The 12,919-nt window shown below is 44.4% G+C and overlaps 1 protein-coding gene across 1 annotated transcript in view; it reads right to left on the bottom strand.

The window, feature by feature from the left end:
* Positions 1–3,022: 3,022 nt before the first annotated feature.
* The window catches only part of LOC138367388 (protein Star-like), a 107,857-nt gene continuing 97,960 nt past the window's right edge, over positions 3,023–12,919 (bottom strand). Inside the window, exon 6 of the mRNA XM_069329027.1 lies at positions 3,023–3,508. Coding sequence (XP_069185128.1) covers positions 3,314–3,508 — 195 coding nt within the window. The 3' untranslated portion in view covers positions 3,023–3,313. The remainder of the gene's footprint in view (positions 3,509–12,919) is intronic.

The following is a 12,919-nucleotide window of genomic DNA, read 5'->3' on the forward strand; positions in this document are numbered from 1 at the left end:
AATGTTACCCAGCACGACATCCAACTGCTCCCCGACACCCGGCCGATTCGTCAACCCTTCTACCGAATCAGCCCGAGCAAGAAGGAAGGCATGCGTGCTGAGGTGCAGTACCTCTTGGATCATGGACTGGCTACACCTTGTGAGTCCCCCTGGGCCTCACCCTGTATCTTGGTGCCCAAACCCCAAGGTAAGGTAAGGTTATGTACTGACTATCGTAAACTAAATAACGTAACAGTCAAGGATGCTTACCCCTTGCCAAGGATAGATGACATCCTTGACGCCATTGGTAATGCCCAGTACTTGTCCCAAGTGGACTTGCTGAAGGGGTACTATCAAGTGTGTCTAACGGAGCGAGCTAAAGAGATATCTGCCTTTATCACTCCTTTTGGACTTTTCAGATATGAACGCCTTCCTTTCGGACTATGTAATGCCCCGGCCACCTTTCAGAGAGCTGTCAACCGTGTCATCCAGGGCTTGGATAACACATACGCCTACCTGGATGATATCGTCGTAGCATCCAACACCTGGAGTGAACATCTGCTCCAGCTGCGACGTCTGTTCTCCAAGCTCCTGACAGCCGGCCTCACCATCAACCTGGGCAAGTCCACCTTCGCGAAAGGTAAAGTGCGTTATCTGGGTCATGTAATTGGGAGTGGCAGCCTAGCTCCGTTAGATTCACACACTCAAGCCATCCAACAGTATCCACAGCCTACAACCAGGAAGCAGCTCCTGCGCTTCCTTGGTCTTGCCTCCTACTACCGTAGGTTTGTGAGAAATTTCAGTACAGTCGCCACACCTCTAATCCTATTAACCAGTCCCAAGCAACGATATAAGTGGACCATGCAGCAAACCGTTGCTTTCGAACAACTCAAATTCCTCCTCTGTTCTAATCCCATTCTCGCCTCGCCAGATATCACCAAGCCTTTCGTCCTGCATGTCGACGCCAGTGGTATCGGCGTTGGTGGTGTCCTGACGCAACAACGAGGCGAGGAGGTTCTACCTGTCAGCTACTACAGCTACAAATTGAAACCACACCAGAGGAACTACAGCACTATTGAAAAGGAGCTACTATCCATCGTCCTGAACCTCCAACACTTCGCTCCGTATCTACAAGGCGCCAGGTCTACAACCATCTTCTCAGACCACAACCCTCTCCACTTCCTACATCAAGCCCAATTCACTAACCAGCGTCTTCTACGATGGGCTTTGTATTTACAAGATTTCAACCTGGAGATCCGCTATATCAAGGGTTCTGACAACATCATAGCCGATGCCCTCTCCAGAGTTTATGAAGTAGAAGCGACTCCATCTATTACTCCACCACATAACGACGTACTTCTTCCAGAACCGCAGGCTTCGGGGGAGAGTTGTGACGATAATCTCCTTCAAGAGATTGAGCCTGCTCTTCCCTCCTAAATTCGTCGCTATACATCCCTATACAACTAATATGGAAGAAATATCCAACAAGTACAACTCCAAGGTTTGCCAGAGAGCAAACGTATTCAGCATCAGGAACACCTGCTCCGCCTCCGCCACTCAACCACCAAACTACCTGTCCGCCGCCTGCTCATCGCTGATTGGCTGGTGGTCAGTCGCACCTGCTCCTCCACCGCCACACTACCTGATGTCTGGGGCCACCACGACCTACAGCCTCAGAATATCCAGTGCTTTCAACAAGTTAACACATCTCGTTGGTAGACTAAGCTCTGGCTTACGTGTACTAAGAGAGGTGGCAGCTTAAAGCCAATATTCCTGCACCCATATTTTGCATTGTTTATTGTTCACTTGTTATTACTCACTTGTCTTAACGTAACTTTTCATTTTGCCATTTGATTATTCTTATTATTTTGATTGATTGATTTTATGTTACAATTTATATGTCCATTTTATTCATGTTTTTGCTTTTCTAACGTAATTAAAATCTCATTGTTAAATTTACTTGTGTTTTGTGTGTCTTCCCATTACCTTACCACAAACGAAGTTCCAGATTTTCTCTTTTTTGTTTCTATATGTGACGAGGCCATACCCCTAGCTTTTGAAACAGCCGAACACCAACGCGTTACCGTCACAATATATATATATATATATATATATATATATATATATATATATATATAATATATATATATATATATAATGTCGAACCTAGTAGCCAGAACGCACTTCTCAGCCTACTATGCAAGGCCCAATCTGCCTAGTAAGCCAAGTTTTCATGAATTAATTGTTTTTGGCCAACCTAACCTAATCTAACTTTTTCGGCTACCTAACCAAAAATAACCTATAAAGATAGGTTAGGTTAGGTTAGGTAGGGTTGGTTAGGTTCGGTCATATATCTACATTAATTTTAACTCCAATAAAAAAAAATACCTCATACATAATGAAATGGGAAGCTTTATCATTTCATAAGAAAAAAAATTGGGAAAATATATTAATTCAGGAAAACTTGGCTTATTAGGCAAATCGGTCTATGCAGTGTAGGCCGAGAAGTGCATTCTGGCTACTAGGTATGACATATATATATATATATATATATATATATATATATATATATATATATATATATATATATATATATATAACTGAAAACTCACACCCCAGAAGTGACTCGAACCCATACTCCCAGGAGCAACGCAACTGGTATGTACAAGACGCCTTAATCCACTTGACCATCACGACCGGACATAATGAGGTGATAGCCGAGGCTATTTGAACCACCCCACCGCCGGCACTCGGATAGTAATCTTGGGCATAGCATTTTACCAAATCACCTCATTCTTTGGGGCACACGTGAGGAACACAAATGCTTGTTCATTCCTAACAAGCATTAGGAATTGTTCAGGCTTGTTCGCATATATATATATATATATATATATATATATATATATATATATATATATATATATATATATATATATATATATATATATATATATATATATATATATATATATATATATATATATATATATATATATATATATATATATATATATACAATTGTAGATGACAAGTGAAAACAAAATGAAAATTAGTATTACAAATATATTTTAATTCATGCCTCTGTACTATAAAGAGTAAATAGTAACAAATAAATAATAAAGTGAGTAGAATACATTAAGCAGGTAATGCTTGTGCATAAGTGAATTACATAGTTACACCAAGATCGTGGAAATCGATCGTTAAACTATTTATATTTTCAGTGTAGAAATTAGTGCAAATTATATTTTATTGAACTCTAAAGTAACTCGAATTCACTGTATTACCTGACAAGAATAAAGCAGTCGCCCCATGTCTCGGAAAAAGCAAAGAAATTCTAGCTGACTTTTTTCATAGTACCTTTCAAGAGATCAGGCCAGCCGAACCAGATATCATTATCGTGGTCACGAAGTGTAGCGTATCCTTGTTTATTCATATACTCAATAACACCTGCCCTTCCCTCAGGCACGTGTATGTACTCCACACACAGGAGACGAATCTTGATCTTGTCCCAGGGAATCGTCTGCAAAACCTGCCACCAGAAATATGTCTTATTGCAATGATCATAAAAGTAAAAGCAACTGACTCAGCTCCGCTACCAGCATCTGTTGATTAACATATATAAATGTGAGATGTAATATTTATATTCTTCATATGTTAATAAATGTATAACAAAAGTATGTTAATGAAGAGGAAAGTATCTTAAAATTTATGACCGTACTTACTTGCTCACTCACTCACTCACTCACTCACTCACGCACACATACACACTCACTCACACTCACTCACGCACACATACACACTCACTCACGCACACGCTCATTCACTCACTCACACACACACACACACACTCTCTCACACATACACACACCCACACCCACACCCACCCACACCCACCCACACCACCAGGCAGGGGGCCTGGTAGCCTGGTGGATAGCACGAAGGACTCAAAATTCTGTGGCGTGGGTTCGATTCCATCACCAGGCAGTAACAAATGGGCAAAGTTTCTTTCACCCTGAATGTTCCTGTTACCTAGCAGTAAATAGGAACCTGGGAGTTGTTCAGCTGTCACGGGCTGCTTCCTGGGGTGTGTGTATGAGGTGTGGGGAAAAAAAGTAGTTAGTAAACTGTTGATTGACAGTTGAGAGGAGGGCCGAAACAGCAAAGCTCAACCCCTGCAAACACAACTAGGTGAATACACACAAACACACAAGTGTATGGAATCTTTTAGAATCTTATATACCACGTATGTAAGGCCAATCCTGGAGTATGCGGGCCCAGCTTGGAGCCCGTACCTTGTCAGGCATAAGACGAAACTGGAAAAAGTTCAGATGTATGCCACTATGCTAGTCCCAGAACTGAGAAGCATGAGTTACGAGGAAAGGCTGAATGAACTGCACCTCACGTCGCAGAAAGACAGAAGCGCTCGGGAAGACATTATCACCACATACAAGATTCTCAGGGAAATTGAAAGGGTAGACAAGGATGGATTATTTAACACGGGTGGTACACACACAAGGGGACACAGGTAGAAGCTGATTACCCAAATAAGCCACAGAGACATTAGAAAGAACTTTTTCAGTGTCAGAGTAGTTAGTAAATGGAATGCACTAGGAAGTGATGTGGTCGAGGCTGACTCCATACACAGTTTCAAATGTAGATATAATTGTGCCCAGTAGGCTCAGGAATCTGTACACCTGTTGATTGACAGTTGAGAGGCGTTACCAAAGAGTCAAAGCTCGACCCCCCCCCCCCAAGCACAACTAGGTGAGTACACACTCACTCACTCACTCACTCACTCACTCACTCACTCACACACACACACACTCAATCACTGTCTCACACACACTCACACTCTCTCACTAACACACACAGACACTCACTCACACACATACACACACTTACTCACTCTTCGAAAAAACAAACGGCCAAAGTTTCTTTCGCCCCGATGCCCCTGTTACCTAGCAGTAAATATGTACGTGGGAGTTAGACAGCTGTTACAGGCTGCTTCCTGGGGGAGTTTGTGGGAAAAAATTGATTGATTCACAGTTGAGATGTGGCCACAAAGAGAAGAGCTCAATCTCCGCAAGCACAACTAGGTGAATACACACACACACACACACACACACACACACACACACAAAAACAAAGTTAACGAAAATCATAACAAACGCAGTGTTTCCACAGGGCTACTATGTAGTGAGGAAAGAGAGAGAAGGGAGAGGAGGAGGTGGTGTAGCTCTGCTACTAAGAGAAGGTTGGAGTTTCGAAGAGATGGTAATTCAGAACTGTGAAGGTTTCAGTGACTACATATCAGGAACCATAGCAACTGGAGGACAGAAAATTATAATAGTAGTCATATATAACCCCCCACCGAATGACAGAAGACCCAGACAGGAATATGATAGAAACAACTTGGCCACCATCAATATAATAGAGAGAGCAGCTTCTGTGGCTAGCAGGAACGGATCCAGACTTCTAATCATGGGAGACTTCAACCATGGGAAGATAGATTGGGGGAACAGAGACCCACATGGAGGCCCAGACACATGGAGAGCTAAGCTGCTGGATGTGGCAACAAGAAACTTTCCAAGTCAACACGTCAAGGGACCGACAAGAATGAGAGGAGGGGATGAACCAGCCTTGCTTGATCTGATATTTACCCTAAATGAGTCGGATATAAGGGAAGTTAAGTTGCATGCCCCCTTGGGAATGAGTGATCATAGTGTATTGAGCTTTGAGTACCTGGTTGAGCTGGGAATTATCACCCCCAAAAAAGAACTGGGAACCAAAGGGCTGGCGTACCGAAAGGGAAACTATGAGGAAATGAATAAATTCCTATGGGATATACATTGGGACACAGAACTCGGAACCAAGTCCGTACAAGACATGATGGACTATGTCACCCAAAAATGTCAGGAGGCTGTAAGCAGGTTTGTCCCAGCCCGACAGGAAAAAACAGAGAAGCAAAGGAAGAATCCGTGGTTTAATAAGGAACATATGAAAGCAAAGGAGCTGAACAAAAGGGCATGGAGGAACTTCCGTAATAACAGAACACCAGAAAGTAGAGAGAGATACCAGAGAACCAGGAACGAGTATGTCAGTGTGAGAAGAGCAGCTGAGAAAAGGTATGAAAATTATATAGCTAATAAAGCCAAGACCGAACCAAAGCTACTACACAGTCACATCAGGAGGAAGACAACAGTGAAGGAACAGGTGATGAAACTTAGGGTGGGCGAGGACAGGTACACAGAGAATGACAAAGAGGTGTGTGAAGAACTCAACAAAAGGTTCCAGGTGGTCTTTACAATAGAACAGGGAGATGTCGCGGAGCTAGAAGAGGCATCAGCAAACCAGGTGACCTTGGTTAGGTTCGAAATTACAAGAGATGAGGTCAAGAAGCACCTATTGGAGCTGGATGTGAGAAAAGCTGTTGGGCCGGATGGAATCTCACCATGGGTATTGAAAGAGTGTGCAGGAGCACTTTGCCTACCACTCTCCATAGTGTATAGTAGGTCACTGGAAACGGGGGACCTACCAGAAATATGGAAGACTGCTAATGTAGTACCAATATACAAAAAGGGTGACAGACAAGAGGCACTGAACTACAGGCCAGTGTCCTTAACTTGTATACCATGCAAGGTGATGGAGAAGATTGTGAGAAAAAACCTAGTAACACAGGAAATGAAGAACGAAATAAGCAACCTGAAAAGAGAGCTGACAGCAGCAAAGGAGGAGATTAGAGCCCTCAAAGAGAATGGTATCGAGGCTGAGAATCAGAAACCATCCAGGGAGAAGGTCGTAATAGTTTTTTGGATGAGAATGCCACAATAAAAGCAACATTTGCGGAAATCCTAAAAAAAAAAAATAACTCTGAAGTAATGACTGCAGTGATGGAGGTGGCCATGAAAGCAGCCACCTCACAGGAGGCGGCACGCTCCACTAGCCAACTGCTGGAAAGGAACAGATCAGTGGTTGCTGTGAGTATTAAAGAGCAGGAAGGCTCTAATAGGACAGAGTGGAATGACAAAGGCAAAGCAGCAGTGAATGAAGTACTAAAGGCACTAGACATGGAAGGGGCTGAGCATAGCATTGAGAAGGTTTTCAGGCTAGGCTGGTACAACAAAGACCGAGAACGAATGATAAAGATAGTGTTTGCAAACGAGAGCACAAAGGAGAAGATCCTATCAAGGAAGAGCTCCCTGAAAAACGTGGGAAAATTAAAAAATGTATTCCTCCAGAGAGACATGATAAGGGAGGAGAGAGCCGGGGCGGCAGAAGCAAGGAAGAGGCGCAGGGCGAGAGGGGAAAACCAGAAAGTCACAGCTCCAAACACAACACCCCCAGAGGCGAGGGGGGAACCCACAACCAGCTACCCAGTAACACCAGAAGGGAGGACAACCCCGCCTCCCTCCTCTGCATAGAAAACCCCCCTACCCCAAACCCTCCCTGCCCCCACTCAAATGTTCAGCCAAATCTCCCTCCCCCCACACCCAATCCCAACCCTTCTACCCCTCCCCTCCTCCCGAGTCCTCCCTCACCCTCTTTCCTTCCCGTCCTCCCTCCTCTTTCACTCCATACCCTCCCTGTCCCTCCCCCATCACTGGATCCCCCGTCCCTCATCCCAGTATCCTCTGAGACCCTGATATCCACCTCACAGGTCCTCACACCCATGGAACAGCCTCCCCCACCAGCAGAACACTCACCAAGGAGGCGATTTGAGAAGGGACAGAAGAAAGTGAGCCTCGAAGCGATGTACACTAACATAGATGGAATTACAAATAAAGCAAATGAGCTTGGAGAACTGGTACTAGAGGAAAACCCAGACATAATAGCCCTCACAGAAACAAAGATCACGAAAACGATAACAAACGCAGTGTTCCCACAGGACTATTATGTTATGAGGAAAGAGAGGGAAGGAAGAGGTGGGGGTGGTGTAGCTCTGTAAGAAAAAGCTGGGATTTTGAGGAGATGGATATTCAGGGCTGTGAAAGTTTCAGTGACTACATAGCAGGTACTGTAACAAATGGAGGGAAAAAAATTATAGTCGTAGTCATATATAATCCACCACCAAATGACAGAAGACCTAGACAGGAATATGATAGAAACAACATGGCCACCATTAACATAATAGAAAGAGCAGCTTTTGTTGCTAGCAGGAATGGATCTGGACTACTAATTATGGGAGACTTCAACCATGGGAAGATAGATTGGAAGAACAGAGACCAGAGACCAGGCATAGAGGACCAGAAACATGGAGAGCTAAGCTGCTGGACGTGGCAACAAGAAACTTTCTAAGCCAGCACATCAAAGAACCAACAAGAATGAGAGGAGAAGATGAACCAGCAATGCTTGATTTGATATTTACCCTAAATGAGTGGGATATAAGGGAAGTTAAGATGGAAGCGCCCTTGGGAATGAGTGACCACAGTGTATTGAACTTTGAGTACATGGTAGAGCTAGGACTTATCTCCCCCAAAAAAGAACTAGGAATCAAAAGGCTGGCATACCGAAAGGGGAATTATGAACAGATGAGAAGTTTCCTAAGTGAAATACCTTGGGACTCAGACCTCAGAGATATGTCTGTACAGGGTATGATGGACTATGTTACCCAAAAGTGTCAGGAGGCAGTAAACAGGTTCATCCCGGCCCAAAGGGAAAAATCCGAGAAGCAACAGAAGAATCTATGGTATAATAGGGCATGTATGGAAGCGAAGAAACTGAACAAAAGGGCGTGGAGGAACTTCCGGAATAACAGAACACCAGAAAGCAGAGAGAGATACCAGAGAACCAGGAATGAGTACGTCAGGGTGAGAAGAGAAGCAGAGAAAAGTTTTGAAAATGATATAGCAAACAAAGCCAAGACCGAACCAAAGCTACTCCACAGTCACATCAGAAGGAAAACAGCAGTGAAAAAACAGGTATTGAAACTTCGAACAGGCGAGGACAGGTATACAGAGAATGACAGAGAGGTGTGTGAAGAACTCAACAAGAGGTTCCAGGAAATCTTCACAATAGAACAAGGTGAGGTCACTGTGCTAGGAGAAAGGGAGGTAAACCAGGCAGCCTTGGAAGAATTCGAAATTACGAGAGAGGAGGTCAAGAGACACCTGCTGGATCTGGATGTTAGAAAGGCTTTTGGTCCAGATGGGATCTCACCATGGGTACTGAAAGAGTGTGCAGAGGCACTTTGCTTGCCGCTCTCCATAGTGTATAGTAAGTCACTGGAGATGGGAGACTTACCAGAAATATGGAAGACGGCGAATGTGGTCCCAATATACAAAAAGGGCGACAGGCAAGAGGCACTGAACTACAGGCCAGTGTCCTTGACTTGTATACCATGCAGGGTGATGGAGAAGATCGTGAGAAAAAACCTGGTAACACATCTAGAGAGAAGGGACTTCGTGACAAATCGCCAACATGGGATCAGGGAGGGTAAATCTTGCCTTACAGGCTTGATAGAATTCTACGATCAGGTGACAAAGATTAAGCAAGAAAGAGAGGGCTGGGCGGACTGCATTTTCATGGATTGTCGGAAAGCCTTTGACTCAGTACCGCATAAGAGGCTGGTACATAAGCTGGAGAGCCAGGCAGGTGTAGCTGGTAAGGTGCTCCAGTGGATAAGGGAGTATCTAAGCAATAGGAAGCAGAGAGTTACGGTGAGAGGTGAGACCTCCGATTTGCGTGAAGTCACCAGTGAAGTCCCACAGGACTCTGTACTCGGTCCTATCTTGTTTCTGATATATGTAAATGATCTCCCGGAGGGTATCGATTCATTTCTCTCAATGTTTGCGGACGATGCTAAAATTATGAGAAGGATTAAAACAGAAGAGGACTGTTTGAGGCTTCAAGAAGACCTAGAAAAGCTGAAGGAATGGTCGAACAAATGGTTGTTAGAGTTTAACCAAACCAAATGTAATGTAATGAAGATAGGTGTAGGGAGCATGAGGCCAGATACAAGGTATCATCTGGGAGAGAAAATTCTTCAGGAGTCAGAGAAGGAAAAAGACTTGGGGGTTGATATCATGCCAGACCTGTCTCCTGCAGCACATATCAAGCGGATAACATCAGCGGCATATGCCAGGCTGGCCAACATACGAACGGCATTCAGAAACTTGTGTAAAGAACCATTCAGAACTTTGTATACCACATATGTCAGGCCAATCCTGGAGTATGCAACCCCAGCATGGAGTCCATATCTAGTCAAGGATAAGACTAAACTGGAAAAGGTTCAAAGGTTTGCCACCAGACTAGTACCCGAGCTGAGAGGTATGAGCTACGAGGAGAGACTACGGGAATTAAACCTCACTTCGCTGGAAGACAGAAGAGTTAGGGGGGACATGCTCACCACATTCAAGATTCTGAAGGGAATTGATAGGGTAGATAAAGACAGTCTATTTAACACAAGGGGAACACGCACAAGGGTACACAGGTGGAAACTGAGTACCCAAATGAGGCACAGAGATATTAGAAAGAACTTTATTAGTGTCAGAGTGGTTGACAAATGGAATGCATTAAAGGGTGATGTGGTGGAGGCTGACTCATACACAGTTTCAAGTGTAGATATGATAGAGCCCTATAGGCTCAGGAATCTGTACACCTGTTGATTGACGGTTGAGAGGCGGGACCAAAGAGCCAGAGCTCAACCCCCGCAAACACAACTAGGTGAGTACAACTAGGTGAGTACATCTGGAGAGAAGAGACTTCGTGACAACCCATCAACATGGGTTCAGGGAGGGTAAATCTTGCCTTACAGGATTGATAGAATTCTACGATCAGGTGACAAAAATTAAACAAGAAAGAGAAGGGTGGGCGGACTGCATTTTTTTGGACTGTAGGAAAGCCTTTGACACAGTACCCCATAAAAGGTTGATGCATAAGCTGGAGAAACAGGCAGGAGTAACTGGTAGGGCGCTCCAGTGGATAAGGGAGTACCTAAACAATAGGAAGCAGAGAGTTACAGTGAGGGGTGAGACCTCAGACTGGCGTGAAGTCACCAGTGGTGTCCCACAGGGCTCTGTACTTGGACCTATCCTGTTTCTGTTATAGGTAAATGATCTCCCAGAGGGTATAGACTCATTCCTCTCAATGTTTGCTGACGACGCCAAAATTATGAGAAGGATTAAGACAGAGGAGGACAGCTTGAGGCTTCAAGAAGACCTGGACAAGCTGCAGGAAAGTCGAACAAATGGTTGTTAGAGTTAAACCCAAGCAAATGTAATGTAATGAAGATAGGGGTAGGAAGCAGGAGACCAGATACAAGGTATCACTTGGGAGATGAAATACTTCAAGAGTCCGAGAGAGAGAAAGACCTGGGGGTTGATATCACGCCAGACCTGTCCCCTGAAGAGGAAAACAGCAGCAGCATATGCCAGGTTGGCTAACATAAGAACAGCCAATAGAAACTTGTGTAAGGAATCTTTCAGAGCATTATATACCACATATGTCAGACCAATCCTGGAGTATGCGGCACCAGCATGGAGTCCATATCTAGTGAAGCATAAGACTAAAATGGAAAAGGTTCAAAGGTTTGCCACCAGACTAGTACCCGAACTGAGAGGTATGAGCTACGAGGAGAGACTACGGGAATTAAACCTCACTTCGTTAGAAGACAGAAGAGTTACGGGGGACATGATCACCACATTCAAGATTCTCAAGGGAATCGACAGGGTTGATAAAGACAGGCTATTTAACACAAGGGGCACACGCACTAGGGGACACAGGTGGAAACTGAGTGCCCAAATGAGCCACAGAGATATTAGAAAGAACTTTTTTAGTGTCAGAGTGGTTGACAAATGGAATGCATTAGGAAGTGATGTGGTGGAGGCTGACTCCGTACACAGTTTCAAGTGTAGATATGATAGAGCCCAATTGGCTCAGGAACCTGCACACCTGTTGATTGACAGTTGAGAGGCGGGACCAAAGAGCCAGAGCTCAACCCCCACAAGCACAGCTAGGTGAGTACAACTAGGTGAGTACACACACACACACACACACACACACACACACACACACACACACACACACACACACACAGTAACAAGTGGAGTACCACAAGGATCGGTGCTGGGACCAATTCTATTTCTTGTATATGTTAACGACATGTTTACAGGCGTAGAGTCCTACATGTCGATGTTTGCGGATGACGCAAAGTTGATGAGAAGAGTTGTGACAGATGAGGATTGCAGGATCCTCCAAGAGGACCTGAACAGTTTGCAGAGATGGTCAGAGAAATGGCTACTGGAATTCAACACGAGCAAATGTAAAGTTATGGAAATGGGACTAGGACATAGGAGACCAAAGGGACAGTACACAATGAAGGGGAACAGCCTACTTGTGACGACGCGAGAAAGAGACCTGGGTGTGGACGTAACACGTAATCTATCTCCTGAGGTACATATAAATAGGATAACGACAGCAGTGTACTCTACACTGGCAAAAGTTAGAACATCATTCAGAAACCTAAGTAAGGAGGCATTTAGGGAGCTTTACACTGCCTACGTGAGGCCAGTCTTAGAGTATGCCGCCTCATCATGGAGTCCCCATCTGAAGAAGCATATAATGAAACTGGAAAAGGATCAGAGTTTTGCAACGAGACTCGTCCCAGAGCTACGAGGGATGGGGTATGAGGAGAGCCTGAGGGAACTGTGCCTTACGACACTAGAAAGAAGAAGGGAGAGGGGGGGGACATGATAGGAACGTATAAAATACTCAGAGGGATTGACAGAGTGGACATAGACGAAATGTTCACACGGAATAGTAACAGAACGAGGGGACATGCATGGAAGCTTGAAACTCAGATGAGTCAAAGAGATGTTAGGAAGTTTTCCTCTAACGTGAGAGTAGTGGGAAAATGGAATGCACTTCCGGAACAGGTTGTGGAAGCAAATACTATTCATAATTTTAAAACCAGGTATAATAGGGAAATGGGACAGGAGTCATT

This window comes from Procambarus clarkii, chromosome 3, assembly GCF_040958095.1.
Source record: "Procambarus clarkii isolate CNS0578487 chromosome 3, FALCON_Pclarkii_2.0, whole genome shotgun sequence".
In the NCBI taxonomy this organism is placed as follows: domain Eukaryota; kingdom Metazoa; phylum Arthropoda; class Malacostraca; order Decapoda; family Cambaridae; genus Procambarus; species Procambarus clarkii.